We start from the raw sequence: 24,084 nt of genomic DNA on the forward strand, positions 1-24,084 counted from the left end.
GTTCAGAGAGTGGTGAGCACTAAGTTCCTAGGAGTGGCAAAAACCAACAACCTGTCCTGGACTTCCCATGTCAATGCAACAGTCAAGAAGGTACAAAAATGCCTATTCTTTCTCAGATAACTCTGGAAATTTGGCATATTCGTAAGGGCCCTCACCGATTTCTACAGATGCATCACAGAAAGCATACTGTATGGGTGCATAACAGCCTAGTATGGCAACTGCTCTGTCCAGGATCTTAAGAAACTACAGAAGGTTGTGTCCACAGCCCAGACTTTCATGGAAGTCAACCTTCTATCCAGGGACTCCATTTACATGGCTCGCTGCCATGGAAAGACGACCAACATCTTCAAAAACCAATAACAACCCTGTAATGATTTCCTACAACCTCTTCTGTCAGGCAGAAGATATAGAAGCCTGAACACACACGCCAAAAAGTTCAGGAACAGCTTCCCAATCATTATTAGACTGATGAATGGACTCTCTACTAATGATGATCTTACTAATGTTGATCTCGCCAAGTGCATGTCCTGTGCAATGTAAACTATAAGACTCTGTCCAAGTCTTTTTACAACCTCTGATTTGTACATCCTTGCTTGCTATGATCTGCCTGTACTGCTTGTAAACAAAGTTTTTCACTGTACTTCAGTACACGTGACAATAAATCAATCAATTCTGTGATAGTTTCTTACAGCAATGTGTCTGGATGCAACAAGGAGACAATCATTGGATAAGATTGGATTTAGTAATGAATAATGAGTCAGATATAATTAGCCAGCTAAATAAAAACCAAAGAACTGCAGATGCTGTTAATCAGAAATAAGAACAGAAATTGCTGGAAAATCTGTGGAGAGAAATTAAAGTTAATGTTTCGGGTCCAGCGACCCTTCCTCAGAACAATTAGCTAGATAATTATGTGTGAGCATTTATCAAATAATGATCATAACATGATTAAGTTCAACATCACGTTTGAGAGTGAAAAGCATGAAACAGTTATTAGTTAAGCCCAACTTTAATGAGATAAGACAGAGACTGCCCACAGTAAACTGTGGAAAATCTGCAAATTAATAAAAGAACTGAAGAACAGTGAAGGATTATTAAAGAAACATTTCAACAAAATCACTTGTAGAATGCCAGAACCTTTCAACAAGTACCAAGATGTAGCTGAACTGATGGTGAGAAAGGCACTGCCCATCAGAGCCTTCAGGCATTCCCAGTCTCTGTGCACGACTGCTTGCTACCCACAAAGTGCCTGCACTGGTGAAGAGGCTGTTGCACGTCTCATTCTTGAATGTGCTTTTGTAAAGAAGGGCTGGACAGAGATGCAGTGGTTTTTGTTGAGGTTCATCCTGAGCTGCTCAGTGACACAAGACTCTGTGCTCCTTAATCTGTTCCCCAGGACGCACACCGAGATGAACATAGACTGTGTCTGGAGGACCATCAACTCAATGAAAGATACTCTTTGGTCTGCCTGAAACTTGCTGGTCTTCCAGTACAAAGAGTTAACCTTGGCTGAGTGTTGCAGACAAGCACACTCCAAGGTCCAGGACGACGTGCTGATGGATGCACTAAAGCTTGAAGCAGCTGCTGCCAAGGTGCAGTGGGGAAATATCACTGTTTAAGGTCGTAATGCCAAAGTACAATGGGGTCTATTCATTTATCAGACTCACTCAGTGCCTCAAATGTATGCACATATCATCCTGTACAAGTAAGAATGTTTTGGGTTTTTGGAACTGGAGGGAATGCCAAATTCCAAGGTTTTGTTTGATCTTCTTGCTGCAGAGACTGCTTCCGTAACTTTATATACATAAAGACTTATTATGAATAAAGAATATTTTTGCAATAAATAAAAAAAAGAAACTTTTAACACAACACGAAACTAGCTTACACCCCTGAGAAGGAGAAGCTCCAACTTAAAAATAAAGCCATGGACAACTAAAGAGATAAGGGATAAAATAAAACTAAAAGAAAAGTCTTACAAAAATGCACAAAAAGCACAGATCCTGCTGAATAGGAAAGATACAAAGATCAACAAAGGGCCACAAAGCAGATTATAAGAGCTGGTGAAAAGGATCATGAAAGGAAACTTGCCAAGGAGATCAAAATTAATAAGAAGAAATTTTATAGTTACGGAATTAACATCCAGTTTCTTGCCATGCACTGTATATGACAAATGACTCAGCATTGAAAAGGCAGTGGGTGTCTGCTCAAAACCACTCCCCTGCTCCTGCAACTTGAAGTTGCCACTCACCACTCAGCAGGGTCCTGGTGAGTATCATACCAGCACAACCATTGCCTCCTATTGGGGTATCTGAGCAAAGCAGCAGCCAGTTCATTGATTGCCAACTCATGTTGGGAAGACAAAGCTGCTCCTCAGGTCCTTGACCCCAAGTGAAGGCACACTGGTGACTTATTAAGTACCACATTGAGATATAATGGCTTGTGGGCTATTTCTAGAAAGAAGCTGTCACCATGAAGAGAGACCCAGCGTAAGGACAATGAGCCAAATTGCCTCATTGAGCACTGCAACAATTTTGTGACTTAATCTCCATGAGCAGTCAAGGCACACATGCATGACAGAAACTAACTCCAATAACTCTGATATGAGGAGCATTCAGGAGGCAGAAGGTTTTATAGGTATGTGTTTCAGAGATGTAGTCATACCAAATGTTCAACCAGATATATCGGTGACTGCCAGGAGGGGCAGGTAGGTAGTGTAGGAGCCCCTATGGCCATTCTCCTCTCAAATAGGTATACTTGTTGGAGGGGATGACCTCTCAGGGGAAAGCAACAACACAGCTAGATCAATGGCACTGCAATTGGATCTTTTATGCAGCAAGAAGTGTCAAATTCTAGGGGACCAAGAGTGATAGGGGACTGTATAGTCAGAGGCACAGATAGATATTTTGAGGGGCGATAGGATGGTGTGAAGCCTCCCTGATGCCAGGGTCAAGGGTATCTCTGAGCAAGCACAGGATATTCTAAAGGAGTGGTTGAACAACTAAAAGTCATGATCCACATTGATACTAATGACATAGGCAGAAAGAGATATGAGGTCTTGCAAAGGGAATTTAGGGAATAAGGTAGAAAGTTGAAAAGCAGGACCTCTAGGGTGTAATCTCAGGATTACTCCTTGTGCCACATGCTAGTGAGGCCAAAAATAGGAAGATAATACAGTTGAATATGTGGCTAAAAAGCTAGTGCTAGAAGGGAGGGCATCAGATATGTTGATCATTGGGATCTTTTCCAGGTCAGGAGGGACCTGTATAAGAAGGCCAGATTACACCTAAACTGGAGGGGCACCAGTATCCTTGCAGGGAGATGTGACATGTGCTAGTGTCACTAAGGAGGGTTTAAACTAGTGTAGAATGGTGGGGATGGGGGATAGGAATGATGGGTCGAACCAGAGCAGTAGGTCAACATGTGAAATATTTGTGGTGGAGGTTTAGTCAAGTAAGTCCAGCAGAAAGAACAAGCAGAGCTAGGTCAATGAACATGGAAAGACTGGTGGTCTGAAGTGATTTGACTTAATACAAGAAATGTAACAGGTAAGGTAGGTGAGCTTAAAGCATGGGTAAGTACATGGAGCTCCAATGCTGCAGCTATTCCAGAAACGTGATTGAGAGAAGGGCAGGACTGGCAACTCAGTGATTCAGGGTTTAGATGTTTCAGGCGTAATAGAAAGGATGTAAACGTTGGTGGGGGATTTGCATGACTGAATAAGGAGAATGTCACAGCTGCACTAATAGAAGACATTTTGAAGGGCTCATCCAGTGAGGCCATATGGGTAGAATGCAAGAATAAGGAAAGTGTAATCACTCCGATGGGGTTAGACTGTGGGCCTCCCAATAGCCAGTGAGTGATAGAGGAACACATGCATGGACAGATCATGGAAAGATATAAAAGCAACAGGGTTGCTGAAGTGAGTGATTTTAACTTCCCCCAATATTGACAAGACCTTCCTTAGTGCCAAGGGCTTAGATTGGGCAGAATTTAGGTGCATCCAAGAAGGACTCTTGAAACAATATATAGATAGCCCAATGAGGGAAGGGGCTGTACTGAACCTCGTACTGGGGAAACGAGCCTGGTCACATGATTGAAATATCAGTGGTGCAGCTTTTTAGGAATGGTGATCATAATTCTGCAAGTTTTAAGATAGTTAGAGATAAAGATAAGGGTGATCCTCAAGTGTAAGTGTGAGCAAAGAACAATACGCCATGGAACAGGTCTTTCAGGTCTCTGAGCTTGCTAAATTGGAAGAAGGCTAATTGCAACAGTAATAGACAGAAAATGAATAAACTGAATTGCTGACAGCTGTTTGAGGATGTATCTACATCTGACATGTCAGAGTCTTTTAAAGGCCAGTTGTTCAGAGTTTAAGACCAGCATATCCCTGTGAGGGTGAAAGGTAAGGACGGTAAGATTCAGGATGCTGGATGACAAGAGTTATTAAAGGTTTAGTCAAAACAAAAGGTAACATCTGTCAGGTTTGGGAAATTGAAATCAGACAAGGCCCTTGAGGAGTATAAAAGAAGCAGGAACGAACTTAAACAAGGAATTAGGAAGGCTGATTAGAGGCCATGAAATGTCCTTAGCAAATAAAATTAAGGAGATTCCCAAGGCATTTTATATGCATATTTGGAGCAAGAGGATAGTGAGGGAAAGGATAGAACCATTAAAGGCCCAAGAAGAGCATTTATGCATGGAGTCAGATGAAGGGGTAAGGTCCTTAATGAGTACTATACATTGGTATTCACCACAGAGAAGGACATGTATAATGGTAAGATTAGGGTGGGGATATGTTGATATTTTGGGGCATGCTGATATTAGAAGAAGTGTTAGGTGTTTTGAAGAACAGTAAAGTATTTACTGTTTTCCAGGGTTTGATGGGATCTCTCCCAGGATACTGAAAGAGGCAAAGGAGAATTGCTGGGACCAGGACAGAGATTTTTAGCCTCAGAAGACTGGAAAATAGTCAAGGCTGTTCCTTTGTATTAAAAGGGCAACAAAAGATAATTGAGGGAATTATAAGCTGGTGAACCTTACACCAGTAGTAGAGAAATTACAGGAGATGATTTTTAGGAATAGGTTTTGCTCATATTTGGAAAAGAATGGATTTATTAGGGGTAGTCAGCATGGCTTTGTGCAGGAGGTCTTGTCTCACAAACTTGAATCAATGTTTTGAGAAAGTAATGAAGATGATTGATGAGAGTAGGGCAGTGGATATTGTCTACATTGATTTTATTAAACAACTGATAAGGTACCTCATGGTAGAATTGTGCAGGGGATTAAGTCATATGGCATCCATGAATTTAAAATTGGCTTTTCATAGAAAAGCAAGGGTAATTGTGAAAGGTGTTTTCTGAAAGAGAAAGCTAAGAAGAGCCAAGAGGGAACATGAGAAGTCATTGGCAGGTAGGATCAATGAAAACCCAAAGGCTTTCTATAGGTATTTCAGGAATGAAAGAATGACTAGAGTAAGATTAGAGCCAATCAAGGATAATAGTAGAAGGTTGTGGGTGGAATCCAAGGAAATAGGGGAACCACTAAATGAATATGTTTCATCAGTATTCACACTGGCTAAGGACAAAGGTTGTCGAGAATAATACTGAGGTGCAGACTACTGGATGAGAAGGGATTGAGGTTCACAAGGAGGAGGCGTTAGCAATTCTGGAAAGTGTGAAAATAGTTAACTTCCCTGGGCTGGATAGAATTTATCCTAGGATTCTCTGGGAAGCTAGGGAAGACATTGCAGAGCTTTTGGCTTTGATCTTTATGTCTTCATTGTCTACAGGAATAGTGCCAGAAGACTGGAGGATAGCAAATGTTGTCCTTTGTTCAAGAAGGGGAGTAGAGACAACCCTGATAATTATAGACCAGTGAGCTTTACTTCAGTTGTGAGTAAAGTGTTGGAAAAGGTTATAAGAGATAGGATTTATAATCATCGAGAGAGGAGTACATTGATTATGGATAGACAACACAATAGTTTTGTGAAGGGTAGGTCATGTCTCACAAAGCTTATTGAGTTCTTTGAGAAGGTGACCAAACAGGTGGATGAAGGTAAAGTGACTGATGTGGTGTAAGTGAACTTCAGTAAGGCGTTTGATAAAGTTTCCCATGGTAGGCTATTGCACAAAATACAGAGGCATTGGATTGAGGGTGATTTCATGGTTTGGATCAAAAATTGGCTAGCTGAAAGAAGGCAAAGGATGGTGGTTGATGGGAAACATTCATCCTGGAGTTCAGTTACTCATGGTGGACGGAAGCATTTATTTTCAGGCCACTGCTGTTTGTCATTTTTATAAATGACCAAGATGAGGGCGTAGAAGGATGGGTTAGTAAATCTGTGGATGCCACTAAGGTCGGTGGAGTTGTGGATAGTGCTGAAGGAGAATGCTGCAGGTTACAGACGGACATAGATAAGCTGCAGAGCTGGGTTGAGAGGTGGCAAATAGAGTTTAATGTGGAAAATGTAAGGTGATTCAATTTGGAAGGCGCAACAGGAATAAACAGTACTGGGTTAATGGCAAAATTCTTGGTAGTGTCGATGAACAGAGAGATCTCGATGTCCATGTATATAGATCCTTGATAGTTGCCACCCAGGTTGACAGGGTTGTTAAGAAGGCATACAGTGTTTTAGCTTTTATTAATAGAGGGGTCGGGTTGCGGAACCATGAGGTTATGCTACAGCTGTAAAAAACTCTAGCGCGGCCGCACTTGGAGTATTGTGTACAGTTCTGGTCACCACATTATAAGAAGGATGTGGAAGCTTTGGAAAGGGTTCAAAGGAGATTTATGAGGATGTTGCTTGGTATGGAGGGAAGGTCTTATGAAAAAAGGCTGAGGGACTTGAGGCTGTTTTCGTTAGAGAGAAGAAGGTTGAGAGCTGATTTAATTGAGACACATAAGATAATCAGAGGGTGAGATAGGGTGGACAAGGAGAGCCTTTTTCCTCAGATGGTGATGGCTAACATGAGGGGACATAGTTTTAAATTGAAGGGTGATGGGTATAGGACAGATGTCAGAGGTAGTTTCTTTACTCAGAGTGGGAGGGGAGTGGTATACACTGCCTGCAGCAATAGTAGACTCGCCAACTTTAAGAGCATTTAAATGGTCATTGGATATACATATGGATGAAAATGGAATAGTGTCGAATAGATGGGCTTCAGATTGGTTCCACAGGTTGGCACAACATCGAGAGCTGAAGGGCCTGTACTGCACTGTAATGTTCTATATTTTGGGTTTTCTCACTGGGCATCTGTGATCAGTGGTATTCCACAAGGATCAGTGCCGGGACCACAGCTATTTGTAATACATTTTTATTCAAATCATTTGTATAAATATATGTGATCTAATTAGTAAGTTTGTGAACTACATGCAAATTGGTAGTGTTGTGGGTAGGTAGATTGTCAAAGGATACAGCAGAATGTAGATCATTTAGGAAGTTGGATGGAGAAAAGGCAGATGGTGTTTAATCTGGATGTGTGTGAGGTAATTTATTTTGAGAAGTCAAATGCAAGAGGAAATAATGCTGTAACTGTATAGACCCTTAGGAGCACTGATGTAAAGAAAGATCTTGAGGTACAAGTCCATAGCTCCATGAATGTGGCAACACAAGTGGAAAAGAAGGTAAAGAAAGCATTTGGCATGCTTGCCTTCACTGGTTGGTATAGTGAGTGTAAAAGTTGGCAAGTCATGTTGCAGTTCTATAAAACTTTAATTAGGCTACATTTGAAATATTGGGTACAGTTCTTGATTTCCACACCATAGAAAGAATGTCAAGGCTTTGGAAAAGGTGCAAAAAATGTTTACTGGGATGTTGCTTGGATTGGAGTGTGTTAGCTATAAGGAGAGGTTGGACAAACTTGGATTGTTTTGAATAGACCATCGTAGTCTGAGTAGCGACCTGATAGATGTACATCGATTATGAGAGACATGTAGAGGGTGGATAGTCAGTCTTTTTCTCCCATGGTGAACATATCAAATAGGTTTAAAGTGAGGGGGGAGAAGTTTAAAGGAGATGTGTGAGACAATTTTTACACAGGCTTGGTGTCCCTATGCTGTACTGTTCTATGTTCTGTTCCACTATATTCCTGACTTTTGCCCTTGTAAATGGTGAACACACTTTGAGGAGTCAGCAGGTGAGTTAATTGCCACAGAACTCCTAGCTTTCTGACCAGCTCTTTTCTAGCCCAGTTCAACATTTGGTCAAAGGTAACCCCTGGTTCAGTGAAGAGCACACAAGGCCAAACCCGAGCAGCGTCAAGCATAACTAAAAAATGTCAACCTTGTTAAGCTACAGCACTGGACTACTTGCATGTTGAACAGCACAAGAATATAGCAACAGGGGTAGGACATTCAGCTCCTTGAGCCTGTTCCACCATTTAGTGAGATTATGGATGATCTGTGGCTTAACTCCTTTTACCTGCATTTGGCCCGTATCCCTTAATACTTTGCTTAACAAAAATCCATCTCAGATGTAAAGTTAACAGTTTAATGAGCATCCACTGCCATTTGTGGAAGGGAGTTCCAAACCTCTCCTACTCTGTGTGTAGAAGGGCTTCCTATCATCTATGCAGTCTGGACCTAATTCTCAGACTATGCCCTAGTTCTGGAATCCCCAAGCAGTAGGTGGAATCCCTATCTTTTCCCACTAATACCTTGAAAACTTTGTCAGATCACATAGTTTTCTAAATTCTATAGGTCTTATTTGTATAATCTCTCCTCATAACTTAAACCTGAAGTCCAGGTGTCATTCTTGTAAACCTGCATTGCACTCCCTCCAAGACCAATATATCCTTCCTAAGGTGTGGTGCCCAGTTCTGGTCTCAGTACTCCAAGTGAGGTCTAACCAGAGTTTTTGTATAACTTGTGCATCTTTTTACTCCAACTCACTAGTTATAAAGGCCAGCATTCCATTCTGATGAAGAATCGCTGGTCACAAAATGTTAACTCTGCTTTCTTCCCACAGATGTTGCCAGACCTGCTGAGTCTCTCCAGCAATTTCAGTCTTTGTTCTAGCATACCATTAACTTTCTTTATTATTTTCTGCACCTATTGGTGACTTTGTAAAAATCTGTGCACCTAAACCCCCCCTAGGTTTCTTTGGACATCCATTGTATTTAACTTCATACCATCCAGAAAGTACCCTGATCTATCTTTTCCCAATCTAAAATGAATAACCTCACATTGTTTGCAACCTTCCCAAGATTCTGAAAAGTTCACAGTAGATTGGACAAATTTAACACTTCTATTCAAGAAATAAGGGAGACAGAAGAAGGAAATTATATTTTACTTTTAACTGTGTCTTTTTCATATTATTATTGTTTCCTCAGGCAATTACCTTAAACCTCTGTTTCTCTTAGACATTTACAGCACAGAAGAAGGCCATTCAGCCCATTGTGTCTGCACTGGTCAATAAATATCTGATTACTGTAATTCCCTTTCCTAGTTTTTGGCCCATAGCCCTGGAGGCTGTGGAAGTGCAAGCGAATATGTAAATACTACTTAAATGTTACAAGTATTTCTGACTCAGTGACCCTCTGAGAGTCAGGACTCCCAACAACCTCTAAATGAAAAAAAAATCTTAACTCTTCCCTTAGTCTTCTACCTCTTGCCCTAAACTGATGTTCAATTTATCCACCAATGGGAACAATCACTCGCTATCTATTCTGTCCAGACCCCTTATGATTTTGAACACTTCAATTAAATCTCCTTTCAATCTTCTCTTTTTCAAGAAGGACAGAACAAACTTTTCCTAAATCACAGATTTTTCCCTAGAATTATTCTTAGTCTCTTTCTGCACCCACTACCCCCCCCACCAACCCTTAAAAAGCCTTAACATTAAGTTGATTCTTGGGATGTAAATATTGTCTTGTGAGGAAAGGTGGAAAAGGCTGGGCTAATGCTCACTGTTGTTAACAGCATTAGGAAATTATACTATTGAAATATATCAGATCCTGAGGGCTTACAGACCTGTACTTCACACTAATTTACTCTTTCCTTTCTTTCTTAAATAGAAGCATTGCTTTTGCTACTTTCCACTCTACATGAACTGTTCCAGAATCTATAAGCTTTTAAAAGATGGTCATTAATTCATCTATTACCTCCGTATCCACATCTTTCAACACTCTGGGATGTAACCCTAATGTAAGTGGAGGGACCTAACAACCTTTAGTTCTACTAAAATAGAACCAAAACATTGCAAATTCTTGAGATCCGAAATAAAAACAGAAATTGCTGGAGAAACTCAGCACATCTGGAGATAGGATGTTTTAATGTTATTCACAAGTTTATTTTAATATTTTATTTTCTCTTTCTATCACTTTCTTGGTCATCCTTTGTTGAATTCTGAAATGCTCTGAATCCTCAGGCTGACCACATTATAATCCTCTTATAAAGTGGGAATATTCACTGATGATTGCACAATGTTAAACACCATTTATGACTCTGCAGATACTGAAGCAGTCCATGTCCATATACAGCAAGACCTGGACAATAACCATGTGTGCAGCATCATATGTGCAGGTAACATTTGCATCACTCAAGTGCCAAACATTGACCATCCCTAACAAGAATGAATCTAATCATCACCCTTTGACATTCAATGTCATTACCATCATTGAATCCCCCACTGCAATATCTTCGGGGTTACCTTCTGACCAGAAAATGAACATCAGCAGCCATTAATAATGTGGTTACAAGAGCAGGTTAAAGGTTGGTAACTCACCTGCCAACTCCCTATAGCCTATCCACCATCTACAATTCGCAATACAGGCATGTGATAGAATATTCCCCATTTGCTTGGATGAGGGCAGCTCAACAACTGTCAAGATGATTGCCACCATTCAGGACAAAACTGCCTGTTTTAATGTCCACCCAATCTATCATTTTCATCATTTACATCCTCTACCAGAGATACACTGTAACAGTCGTGTGTACTATCTATAAGGTGTATTGCAATAATTCGCCAAGACTCCTTCAGCACCACTTTCCAAACCTGTGACTTCAATCACCTAGAAGGAGAAGGGCAAAGGGTGCATAGCACCACCACCTGCAAGTGCCCCTCTAAGCCACAGCTCAACTGAACTTTGTTCACTGTTTCTGTTCACTGTCAAAATCCTTTTTTCCTCAACAGCATAATGGGTGTGCCTACATCCCAAGCACTGCAGGACTTCAAGAAAGCAGCTAATCACCATCTTCTAAAGAGAAATTAGCAATAGACAATAAATGCTAACCAAGCCACTGATGACCACATTCCATGAATGAATTACAAAAAAACACCTTGATTGAGGAATATCTAATTTCCTGACGTATACCATGTGAAACATTATCACTATTCTTTGGTGACGTAAATACAATCCTCCCAGTCTTTACCACTTGCTGATTCTTTGCTCCACTTAAATATATTTGACATCTTGATCTTCTGAAACAGGATCTTCTCCTTTTCTAAAGCACTAATCAATTTTCTCCTGTTCTTGCTTTTCAATAGGGGGAAAATGAGCCAGGATACCGATCTCACAATGAAAGGTGAAAAGCACAAAGTATCGGACCAGTTGAAGCAGCAGGGACTTGGCTTGGCAGAGACTGATGGTAAGATGCAAGGAGAATACAGAGATAATGGTGTCCAGAGTTGTGTGTACTAAACAATCAAGAGGGACTACTGAAGGCATGGATACCAAGTGGTGTGATGAGCAAATCAAATTTGAATGAAAATTATATTTGTATCTCTTTGTGTTTTCCTAGCCAAAGGCATTTCAGCAGCAATAAATTAATAATGTAGCTTTCCTTACTTTGGGACAAGATAAAGACTTGTCCTAAAACATTGTCATCTGCCAATTGTCTCACAATACTGAATAATTTAATCTGAACAAAAATACTGTACCTCAGGGCTGACAACTCTCAAAACAGGTTGAGTGTGTGAAAAATATGTTTAGGAAAATGCTTACATATTCTGTGGAAAATATAGGTGAGAGCCCATGGTGTGCAAAGGGCACCCATGGGTCAGCATGAAACATATTTTGCTGACCGATCTGCAAATCTATTGTCAATATTTTCTCTCTGCTGATGAAATAGAGGCATATCATGTTCCAGCAAATGATGCAAGTCAGAGTGAATTCAGCTGCATTGTATGTTAAGAGATGAAGGCAAGTTTGAATGGCTTTTAATGCTAAGAGTGTAATCAATAAGACTGATAAGTTAAAGGTGTGGGTTGACACATGGTTGACACATGAATGTGGAGGTGGAAAGAGCACAGCAGGTCAAGCAGAATGAAAGGAGCAAGGGAGTCGATGTTTCAGGTTGGAACCTTTCATCAGGACTGGGAGGGGGGGAAGGGGGCTGAAAAGTAAATAGAAGGAGGAGTTCGGACTGAGGGAAAGATCGGTGAGATGGAGATAAATGGATGCAGGTGTGAGGTGGAAAGACTGGAGCAGATAGGTGAGGATGAGAATGGACAAGTTAGGAAGCCACGGAGGTGGGGCGAAGAGAGAGGGCTAGATTTGGGCTGAGGCGGGGAGCGGGGAAATTTGGAAGCCAATGAATTCTATTTTAAAGCTGTATAGTTGCAAGCTCCCAAGGCAGATGTTGAGGTGTTCTTCCTCCAGTTTACGTGTGGCATTATTTTGACAGTGGAGAAAGCTCAGAATGGACTTGTCATCAAGGGAATGAGAGGGGAGTTGAAATGGCTGGCAACCAGAAGGTGGGGTTGATTGAAGCACTTGGACCATAGAGAGAGTCCCTAAATTGGTCCCCGAGTTTGCACTCGGTCAGTCCGAAGTACAGGACATCACATCGAGAGCAATGGATGCAATAAATCAGGTTAGAGCAAATACAGGTGAATCTGTGCCAGACGTGGAATGATTCTTTGGGGCTTTGGCAGTAGTGAGGGGGGTAGGGGCAGGTTTTGCACCTCCTGCAGCTGTACGGAAAGGTGCCAGATCTGGAGAAAAGGTTGGTGGGGAGTGTGGACCTAATGAGGGAATCATGGAGAGAACATTCCCTGCAGAAAGCCGATAGGACGATAGGAGTCAGGAAGGAAATATCATTTTGGTGGTGGGGTCAGACTGCAAGTGGCAGAAATGGCAGATGATGATGTGTTGGACTTGGAAATTATTGGGGTGAAATGTGTGGCTCAGGGGGACTCTATATTTGTTGTGGTTGTGGCAGTTTGGTTTGAGGGCAGTGGTGTGGGAAATGGAGGAGATGCAGTTGAGGACATTGTTGATCACATGGGAGGGGAAATTACGGTTCTTGAGGTAGGATGATATTTGGGATGTCCTGGAGTGGAATCACTCATCCTGGGAGCAGAAACGGCAAAGGCGGAAGAATTGGGAGTATGGGATTCATTTTTGCAGGAGTGGGGGGTTGGAAGAAGGTGTAGTTAAGGTAGCTGTGGGGGTTAGTGAGTTTGAAATAGATGTCAGTGCTGATTCAGTTGCGCAGATGAGGATGAAGAGGTCCAGGAAGGGGAGGGAGATGTCAGAGATGATCCAAGTGAACTTGAGGTCAAAGTGGAAGGTGTGGATGAAGTTGATGAACTGCAGAGAACTCCTTGTGGGAGGGTGAGGTGGTGTGGATGCAGTCATCGATGTAGCAGAGGGAAAGGTAGGAGATGGTGTCAGTGTAGCTGTGGAAGAGGCACCGTTCCACATATCCTACAAAGAGGCTGGTTTGTACAAAGTGAGAGTAAAAGGGAAAGTAAAGAGTAGCAGCTATGGGTACTCACATGAATCCAAGCTATGTCAGCCTCTTCATAGGATACGTAGAACGGTGCCTCTTCTGCAGCTACACATGACACCATCTCTCACCTTTGCCTCCGCTACAACGATGACTCTATCTGCTCTGCCTCATGCTCCCATAAGGAACTCGAAAGTTCATCTACTTCACCCACACCCTCCACCCTGAACTCAAATTCACCTGGACCATCACTGATACTTTCCTCCCCTTCCTCGACCTCTCTGTCTCCATGTCTGGCAACCGACTTAACACTGACATCTGTTTGAAACCCACTAATTCTCACAGTTACCTCAACTACATTTCCTCCCACCCACAACCTTGTAAAAATGCAATCCCGTATTCCCAAATCCTCCACCTCTACTGCATCTGTTCCCAGGATGAGGGATTGCACTTCAGAAAATCCCAGATATCCTCTGACTTCAAGAACCGTAATTTCCCCTTCCCTGTGATCAACAATGCCCTCGACCACATCTCCTCCATTTCCCACACATCTGCTCTCAAATCCCCCCACCCACCCCAACTATGACAAGGATAGAGTCCCTCGGTCCTCACATTCCACTCCAATAATCTTCAAATCCAACTCACCTTCCTCTGTCATTTCTGCCACTTGCGGTCTGACCCCACCACCAAAATGATATTTTCTTCTGCCTCCCTATCCACCTTTCCACAAGGAACATTCCCTCCACAAGTCCCTTGTTAGGTCCCCAGACCCCACCAACCTAAAAATCCTAAGATATTTTATAAATACATTGAAGGGAAGAGGTTAATGAGGGAAAGAGTCAGGACCATTAGGGGCCAAGAGAGCAACCTAAGTGTGAAGCTGCAGCATATTGGAAGGGTATTGAATGAATTCTTTTCTTTGGTCTGCACTCTGGTAAAGAAGAACATAGGTATAGAATTCGGAAAAAGGGACTGTGAGGAACTTGCACAATTTAACATAGGAAATGGCAAGTATTGGAAACTTTGTCAGGCTGATATCCGGCTGGATAAATTGCTTCCCATGCTGCAATGGAAAGTAGGGCAGTAAATTACAAGAGTTCTGACGTAAATTTTTAATTCCTCTCTGGCTATGGAGGAAATGCCAGAGGACTGGAAGGTGCTAATGTGGTTTTCTTCCCTAAAGGGCATGAGTGAACCAGGTAGGTTTTTTCCTAAGAATCGATGAATCATTCATAGTCGTCATTAGAGTTGTAATTCCAGATTTTCATTGAATTAAAGTTTCACCATCTGCCATGATGAGATTTGAATTTAGGTTCCCAGAACATTACCTAGTTCTCTGGATTAACAGTCCAGTGATAATACTGCTCTGTTTCCTTTCTTGAAGACCAAAGCAATGGCAGCTTTCCTGAGATTGGCAGGGATATCTTCTTTATCCAAGATTTGCAGGAATAGTTGATGGAGATGAAGAGTAAGCTCTGCTCTTCCAAGTGTTAAAATCTCCACTGCAATCCTGTATATTCCTATGACTTTTCCGTTCTTCACATGACTAATGGAGGCTTCAGTTTCTGTCACACTAGATGCGTATCCAAGATCATCTTTGATGGGCAGTTGGAGGATTTCCTCAAGCATATCTCATTGCCAGTTATATTGTGGTTTCGGAGTTGTTATAAGTGTTCCCTCCATCGGAAGCTGATGTTTTCTCTGTTGTTAAGAAGTATCCTTACTCTGCACCTGTTTGATATCATGGTGTTGGGCAAAATATTGCCTTAGTAGCACAGAAGAAGTCCCAGATGTTGACCTTGTCAACAAGCCGTTTCTGCTCTTTAGTTTTTTCAGTCCACCATGGTTCTTGATTTGCCTTGGTCTTCCTTGTAATTCAATCTTTGCTGTTTAATGAGTTCTCCTCGTTGCCTCACTGTTGATGTTGTTTTGTCTGGTGTGGAGAGCTTTCCTCCTTGTTGATGAGGTCTTGGATGATGTAGTCATTCTCATCAAACCAATCTTGGTGTTTCTTGGTCTTATAGCTGATGGTTTCTTCACAGCATGAGGTGATGGCTGTCTTCAGCTCTTTCCAGATTTCATTCACTCCATTAAAATGAACTCTTCGGGGATTTTGGTGAAGATATTGTTGGAAGAATATAAGAACTAGGATTAGAAGTAGGCCATCTGGACCTTCGAGCCTGCTCTGCCATTCAATAAGATCATGGCTGATCTTTTCGTGGACTCAGCTCCACTTACCCATGCTCTGACTGTATCCCTCAATTCCTTTATTGTTCAAAGAAAATTATCTTAGCTTTAAAAACATTTACTGAAGTAGCATCAGCTACTTCACTGGGCAAGGAATTCCATAGGTGAAAGTGAGGAGATCAGAGTCGTAGAGTGTGATGCTGGAAGAACACAGCCGGTCAGGCAGCATCTGAGATGCAGGAGAATCGACGTTTCAAGCATAAGTCCTTCATCAGGAATGAGGCTTGGAGAGGTGGAGAACTTCTTCAAGGCAGGCATCCTTGGAAGAGGCTTCACAGTAAAGTTATAATCAACCAGTAGAAAGTGAGGACTGCAGATGCTGGAGATCAGAGTGGTAGAGTGTGGTGCTGGAAAAGCACAGCCGGTCAGGAAGCATCCGAGGATCAAGAAAATTGACCTTTTGAGCATAAGCCCTTCATCAGGAATGAGGCATAGGGAATTCCATAGATTTACAATCGGCTGGGTGAAGAAGTTCCTTCTCAATTCAGTCCTAAATTTACTCCCCCTAATTTTAAGGCTATGCCATCTTGTCCAAGTTTCATCCGCCAGTGGAAACATCCTCTCTACTTCTATCTTATCTATTCCCTTCATAATTTTATATGTTTCTATAAAATTCCCCTCATTCTTCTGAGTTCAAATGAATATAATCCCAGTCTATTCAGTCTCTCTTCATAAACTAACCCCCTCAACTCCGGAATCAACCTAGTGAGCCTCCTCTACACCCCCTCCAGTGCCAGTACATCCTTTCTCAAGTAAGGAGAACAAAACTGCACACAGTACTCCAGGTGTGGCCTCATCAGCACTTTGCACAGCTGTAACATAATGTCTCTGGTTTTTAACTCAACCCCTTTAGCAATGAAGGACAAAATTCCATTTGCCTTCCTAATTACTTGTTATACTTTCAGACCAACCCTCTGTGACTCATGCACAAGGGCACCCAGGTCCCTCTGAATAGCAGCATGCTGCAACTTTTTACCATTCAAGTAATAATCCTTTTTACTGTTACTCCTACCAAAATGGATGACTTCACATTTATTAACATTTTATTCCATCTTCCAGACCTTTGCCTACTCACATAAAGTATCTATATTCCTCTGCAAAGTCATAAGAGTTATAGAGTCATAGAGATGTACAGCATGGAAACAGATCCTTCAGTCCAACTCGTCCATGCTGACCAGATATCCCAACCAAATCTAGTCCCACCTGCCAGCACCTGGCCCATATCCCTCCAAACCCTTCCTATTCATATACCCATCCAGATGCTTTTTAAATATTGCAATTGTGCTAGCCTCTACCACTTCATCTGGCATCTCATTCCACTCTGCGTACTTTGCTCTGCCACTCATCTTAGCATCTTCTGCAAACTTTGCCACACTACACGTGGTCCCCAACTCCAAATCATCTATATAAGTTGTGAATAACTGCAGTCCCAACACTGATCCAGCATCTGCAGTCCTCACTTTCTCCTAATCCCTGAGGCACAACACTAGTTACTGATTACCAACCAGAATAGCACCCATTTATCCATGCTGATTGATAAATTTGCACATTATCCCCGTGTCTGCATGGGTTTCCAGTGGGTGCTGTGGTTTCCTCCCATAGTTCAAAGATTTGTAGGTTAGATGAATTGACCATGCTAAATTGCCCTTGGTGTCCAAGAATGTGCAGGCTATATCGATTAGCCACAGGAAATGTTGGATTATAGGGATAGGGGATAGATCAGGGTGGGATGCTCTTCAGAGGGTCAGTGTGGACTCCATGGGCTGAAAGCCTGCTTCCACACTGTAGGAACTCTATGATCAGCTCTCATTGATTGCCACAGGGCTTGTGTTGTGTGTATAGGGGCAGGGCGAGGCGAGGCGAGTAGTTGAATTCTTCAATGCCTTGAGCAGAATATCTTTTAAAATAGGAATGCTGTTAATGTATAGTCCCTGATGGAAGGTAGATCCAGTTCCAGTGACAAGGAAACCTCAACAACTGGAGATCTACCAACTGTGCAGGTCTTCATCAGTTGTTGATGTCACACAAGCATTCTCCATCTGCATCACCATTGAGAACTTGTTTTGGATTGGGTGTTGCCTGGTTCCTCTCCTTTTCCTCCTGCTCTGCTACGAGTTGAGAACTTATGTCAGTGGCAGGGAAACTATTGGAGGAGAATCACAGGACAGAATTTACTCACATTTGGAAAGCAAAGTCTTATTTGTGATATGGCGATGTGCAGGTGAGATCGAATCTCACAAAATTGATTGTTTTTTGAGAAAGTAACACAAATGATTTTTGAGGTCAGGGCAGTAGATATTATCTATGTGGACTTTAGCAAGGCCTTTGACAAGGTTCCTTATGGTAGGCTGATGCAATAACTGGAGTCATGTAGTATCCATGGTGAACTTGTAAAATAGATTCAGAACTGGCTTAGAACAAAGAACAATGCAGCACACATGCAGGCCCTTCAGCCCTCCAAGCCTGTGCTGACCCATTTTTCCCTTCCATGATAAAACTATCATGGATCCGTATCCTTCTATTCTCTTTCTATTCATGTATTTGTCCAGGTGCTTCCTGAATGCTGCTATTGTGCCTGCTTCAACCCCTTCCACTGGCAGCAACCTTCCAGGCACTTATTACCCTTTGTGTGAAAAACTCACCTTGCATGACTTCTTTAAACTTCCCCCTAGCTCCTTGAACTTGTGTCCCTTAGAAATTGACCACTCCACCCTGGGAAAAAGACTTATGCTTTCCACTCTATCCATGCCATTCACAATCTTATAAACTTTTATCAGATCGCCCCTCAATTTCCTGCTTTCCAGTCCATCCAATCTTTTTTCATAGCTTAGTCATAGAAGACAGATAATAGGAGTGGAAGGGTGCTTTTCAGACTGGAGATCTGTGACCAGTGGTGTTCCACAGGGATCAGTGCTGGGACTCCAAGAGTTTATAATTTTTTAATATTCATTCATATGATGTGGGCACCGCTGGTTGACCAGCATTTATTGCCCATCTGTTGTTGCCTTTTAGAAGGTGATGGTGAGCCGTCTTCTCAAACTGCTGCAGTCCACCTGCTGTGGTTTGACCCACGATGCCATTAGAGAGAGAATTCTAGATCTAGACCCAGTGACAGTGAAGGAACAGTAATATGTTTCCAACTCGGAATGGTGAGTGGCTTGGAGGAAACTTGCAGGTGATGTTGTTCCCATGTATCTATTGCCCTTGTCCTTCTCGATGGAAATAGTCGTGGGTTTGGAAGGTGCTGCCTGAGGATCTTTAGTGAATTTCTGCAGTGCATCTTGTTTTAACACAGACTGCTGCTACTGAGGGTTGGTGGTGCCAATCAATCAGGCTGTTTTGTCCTGGATGGTGTTGAACTTCTTGAGTCTCGTTGGAGCGACACCCATTCAAGCAAGTGGACAGTATTCCATCACACTCTGATTTTTACCTTGTAGACGATGGATAGGTTTTGAAGAGTCAGGAGGTGAGTTACTCATTACATTATTCCTAGCCTCTAACTTACTCATATAGCCACCATGTTTATGTGGTGAGTCCAACTGAGTTTTCAATCAATCATAACTCCCAGAATGTTGATAGTGGGGGATTGAGTAACACCATTGAATGTCAAAGGGTCTTGGTTAGATTGCCTCCTATTGGAGATGGCCATTGTCTCGAATTTGTGTTGTACAAATGTTATTTGCCACTTGACAGCCCAGCCTGGATATTTTCCTGACCTTGTTGCATTTGGACATAGACTGCTTTAGTATCTGAGGAGTTGCAAATAGAGCAGAACATTGAAATATCCCCACTACTGTACTGGGAAAGTCATTGATGAAGCAGCTGAAGATATTTTGGCTCAGACACAACCCTGAGGAACTCCTGCAGATAGGTACTGGAGCTGAGATGACTGACGTCCAAAAACCACGACCATCATCCTGTGTGCCAGCTATGACTCCAAATAGTGGAGAGTTTGCCTCCTGATTTCCATTGATTCCAGTATTGCTCGAGCTCATTGATACCATACTTGGTCAAATGCAGCCTTGATATCAAGGTCTGTCACTCTCACCTCACCTCTGGAATTCAGCTCTTTTGTCATGTTTGAACAAAGGCTGTAATGATTGGTCTTGGCAGAACCCAAACTGGGTGTCACTGAGCAGATTATTGCTGAGCAGGTGCTGCTTAAGAGTACTATTGGTGATACTTTCCATCACTTCACTAAAGCTCAAGAGTAGACTGATGGGGCAATGATTGGCCAGGTTGGATTAGTCCTGCTTTTTATGTGCAGGGTATACCTGGGCAATTTTCTACATTTGGAGCTACATGCCAGTCTTGCAACTGTTTTGGAACAGCTTCGCCAGAGGAGCAGCAAATTCTGGGGCACATACCTTCGGTACTATTGTTGGAATGTTGTCAGGGTCTATATCCTTTTCAGTATCAATTGCCTCCAACCATTTCTTGAGAGCACATGGAGTGAATTGAATTGGCTAATGACTGGTGTCTGTAATGCTGCGGACACTGGAGGACATCGAGATGGATCAGCTACTCGGCACTTCCAGCTGAAGATTGCTGTAAACGCTACAGCCTTATCTTTTGTACTAGCGTCTTCCATCTTGCATATAGGCATACTTGTGGATCCGTTGGTTATGGGCTTACTGAGCTCTATCACTTCCTGCTTATGCTGTTTGTAGCCTCACCAAGTTGACACCTCCTTTTTAGGTATGCCTGGTGCTGCACCTGACATGCCCTCCTGCACTCTCCATTGATCCCATGGCTTGATGGTAATGTTTGAATGGGAGATATGCTGGGCCATCAGGTTGCAGATTGTGATGGAGAGCAATTCTGCTGTAGTTGATGGCCCACAGTGCCTCATGGATGCCCAGTCTTGAGTTAAAAATCCCACACAACACAAGCTCATAGTCCAATAGGTTTGTTTGGAAGTATTAGCTGTCAGAGCGCTGCTCCTTCATCAAGTAGCTGTGGAGCAGGATCATAAAACACAAAATTCATAGCAAAAGATCACAGTGTCATGCATGCAACTAATACAATATATTGAACAAACCTAGATTGCTGTTAAGTCTTTCATCTTTCAGAATGGGTTGCAGGTTTTGGTTTATAATATGTAAATCCCAGAACTTCTTTCAAATCACTTTCTCGAGATAACTTAAAGTTTTATTTAAAAAAGAGGTGACATCTCAGCTCAGAAATGCATTAAAGGTGTAGGGTTAGAGCCTGTCTGTATCCCAATCTTGAGTCAGACTGGTTCTACTTCCAAAGTGGGAATTTATAAATGCTACAAGGATTGACTGCCTACAGATTGTGTCCTTTTTGAACAAAATAGAATGTACCTGCCTTCCGAAGATACACAAAGGCAACACACCTAGTCAATCCATAGTGTGAGATAATGGAACCCTGTGTGAGAACCTCTCTGACTATGTTGAGGGCATCTTGAAACCCATTGTACAGGGGACCCCCAGCTTCTGTCATGAGATTACAGATTTCTTGCAGAAACTCAGCATCCATGGACTAGCCAAACCAGGAACATTCCTCGTCACAATTGACGTTTCAGCACTCTACACTAGCATACCCTATGATGACAACATTGCTACAACAGCCTCAGTACTCAATACCAACAACTGACAATCTCTGAGCACCATCTTACAACTCATCTGCTTCATCCTCAACCACAACGTTTTCACCTTTGACAGTCAGTTCTTCGTCCAGACACACAGAACAGCCATCAGGTCCAAATGTGCATCCCAATATACCAACATTTTCATGTACAAATTTGAACAAGACTTCTTTGCGGCATAGGACCTCCAACCAGCACTATACACCAGATATATTGATGACATTTTCTTCCTCTGGACCCATGGCGAGGAGTCACTGAAACAACTACACAGTGATATGAATGCATTTCATCCAACCATCAGACTTACCAAGGATGACTGTTTAGTATCTGTCTCATTCTTAGACACACGCATCTCCATCCAAGTTGGACACCTCAGCACCTCACTCTATCGCAAGCCCATGGATAACCTCACAATGCTACACCTCTCTAGCTTCCACCCTAAACATATTAAAACAACAATCCCCTATGGACAAGCTCTACACCTACAGAGGATTTGTTCAGATGACAAGGAACACAACGGACACCTGAAGGTGCTGAAGGACGCCCTCATAAAAACAAGATATGATGCTCAACTCATTGATTGCCAGTTCCAACGTGCCACAGCTAGAAACCGTAATGACCTCCTCAAGGAGACAGACAAGGGCTGTGACCTATAGGGTATCTTTTTTTGTTCAGTAATTCCCAGGATCGGAGAAACTACACCATGTTCTTCGCAGCCTGCAACACCTTATCAATAAAGATGAACACCTCACCAAGACCTTCCCAACGCCTCCACTTCTTGCCTTTAAACAACCGTCAAACCTTAAATGGACTATTTTTTGCAGCAAACTGCCCAGCCTTTAGGACAACTGCAAGACATGTAAGAGTGTCAACATGAATACTACCATTATCAGTGGGGACACCACCCACTATGTACGTAGCAGGTACTCATGACTTGGCCAACATTGCCTATCTCATACGCTGCAGGCAAGGATGCTCCAATGCATGGTACATTGGTGAGACCAAGCAGATGCTACGACAATGGATGAATGGACAACGTGCAACAATTGCCAGACAGGAATGTTCCCTCGCAGTCGGGGAACACTTCAGCGGTCTAGGGCATTCGACCTCAGATCTTCAGGTGACCATCCTCCAAGGCAAACTTCAGGAAATGCAACAGCACAGAATGGCTGAGCAGGGGCTGATAGCCAAATTCGGTACCCATGAGGATGGCCTCAACCAGGACCTTGGGTTCATGTCACACTACAGGTGACCCTACTACACAACGCACGTTCACACACACACACTCACACACGCAGACACACTCTGACATGCACTCACACAGACCCTTTCTCAAACACACGCTGTCTCTCAGACGCACAGACATATCCATCCCAAGAGGCACACACATGCAAACACACACTCTCACATGTCCTCACACGTATAGACGACACATACATACACACACACACACACACTCTCTCACTCTCACTCACTCTCACTCTCACTCTCACACTCACTCTCACTCTCACTCTCACTCTCACTCACTCTCACTCTCACACTCACACTCACACTCACACTCACTCTCACTCTCACTCTCACTCTCACTCTCACTCTCACACTCACACTCACACTCACACTCACACTCACACTCTCACTCTCACTCTCACTCTCACTCTCACTCTCACTCTCACTCTCTCTCTCTCTCTCTCACTCCCAGATGATGCAGGAATGAGTGTAGGGTTAGGGGAATGGTGACTGCTGTGGACCTGTTATGTTAGTAGGCAAATTGCAGGGAACCAAGGCCGGTTGGAAGGTTAGAGTTGATGTGAGCCATGATCAGACTCTCGAAGCACTTCATGATTATGGAGGTGCGAGCCACCGGGTGGTAGTCATTAAGATATGTTGCGGGGGAAGGGGGTGAATGGAGGACAGTGTTCATGGAATACAAAGTCTACTGTATTCACTGACCACAAAACAGTTGCTCTTCGTAGTGAGACCAAACACAGAATGGATTTGTCATTTCAATTGACCATCTGGCTCTCATGTTAACATTTTGTCTAACATGTGCTGCAGTGTTCAAGCAATGCCCAATATAATCTCCAGGAACATGCTCTGCCCACACATTTTACAGCCTTCAGAACTCATCACTAACTTCAACAACTTCATTGCATAAATACCTCCTATGTTAATACATGTTTGATTACACCTCATTCTCCCTTATTAATCCAAGTGTGTGCTTTGCATATGTTTGCTCTCAGCACAGCTTACCCATTTTCTGCTATTAATACCAATCTTCATCTATATCACTTCTCTACTATAATAGACTCCCTCTTTGCCATTAGCTCTCACCATCAGTTCCATTTGATAATTGCAACCAATTAAAATGTCTTCATTATTTTGTCTGTTTTTCTAATAATTAAGTACCCTGTCATTGAAATTTCATTAACTATTCAGAACATTTTATTTTGATACTCAGATAGAGTTATCATCATCCATAAGTATCACTGCTCATTTCTTCTTGGCTGGTGTTTGAGGTGGACAACAAGGACATCTACATCAGACACCTACTC

At 42.5% G+C, this 24,084-nt stretch overlaps 1 protein-coding gene across 7 annotated transcripts in view; it reads left to right on the forward strand.

Moving 5' to 3' along the window:
* pcloa (piccolo presynaptic cytomatrix protein a) overlaps positions 1-24,084 on the forward strand; it is a 603,113-nt gene that overhangs the window by 545,677 nt on the left and 33,352 nt on the right. For all 7 annotated transcript variants that reach the window (XM_072563105.1, XM_072563109.1, XM_072563107.1 and 4 more), the window contains one exon: positions 11,489-11,589. In XM_072563105.1, the coding sequence (XP_072419206.1) occupies positions 11,489-11,589 (101 nt within the window). The remainder of the gene's footprint in view (positions 1-11,488; positions 11,590-24,084) is intronic.

The sequence above is a fragment of the Chiloscyllium punctatum genome, chromosome 44 (assembly GCF_047496795.1).
Source record: "Chiloscyllium punctatum isolate Juve2018m chromosome 44, sChiPun1.3, whole genome shotgun sequence".
NCBI classification, from domain to species: Eukaryota; Metazoa; Chordata; class Chondrichthyes; order Orectolobiformes; family Hemiscylliidae; genus Chiloscyllium; species Chiloscyllium punctatum.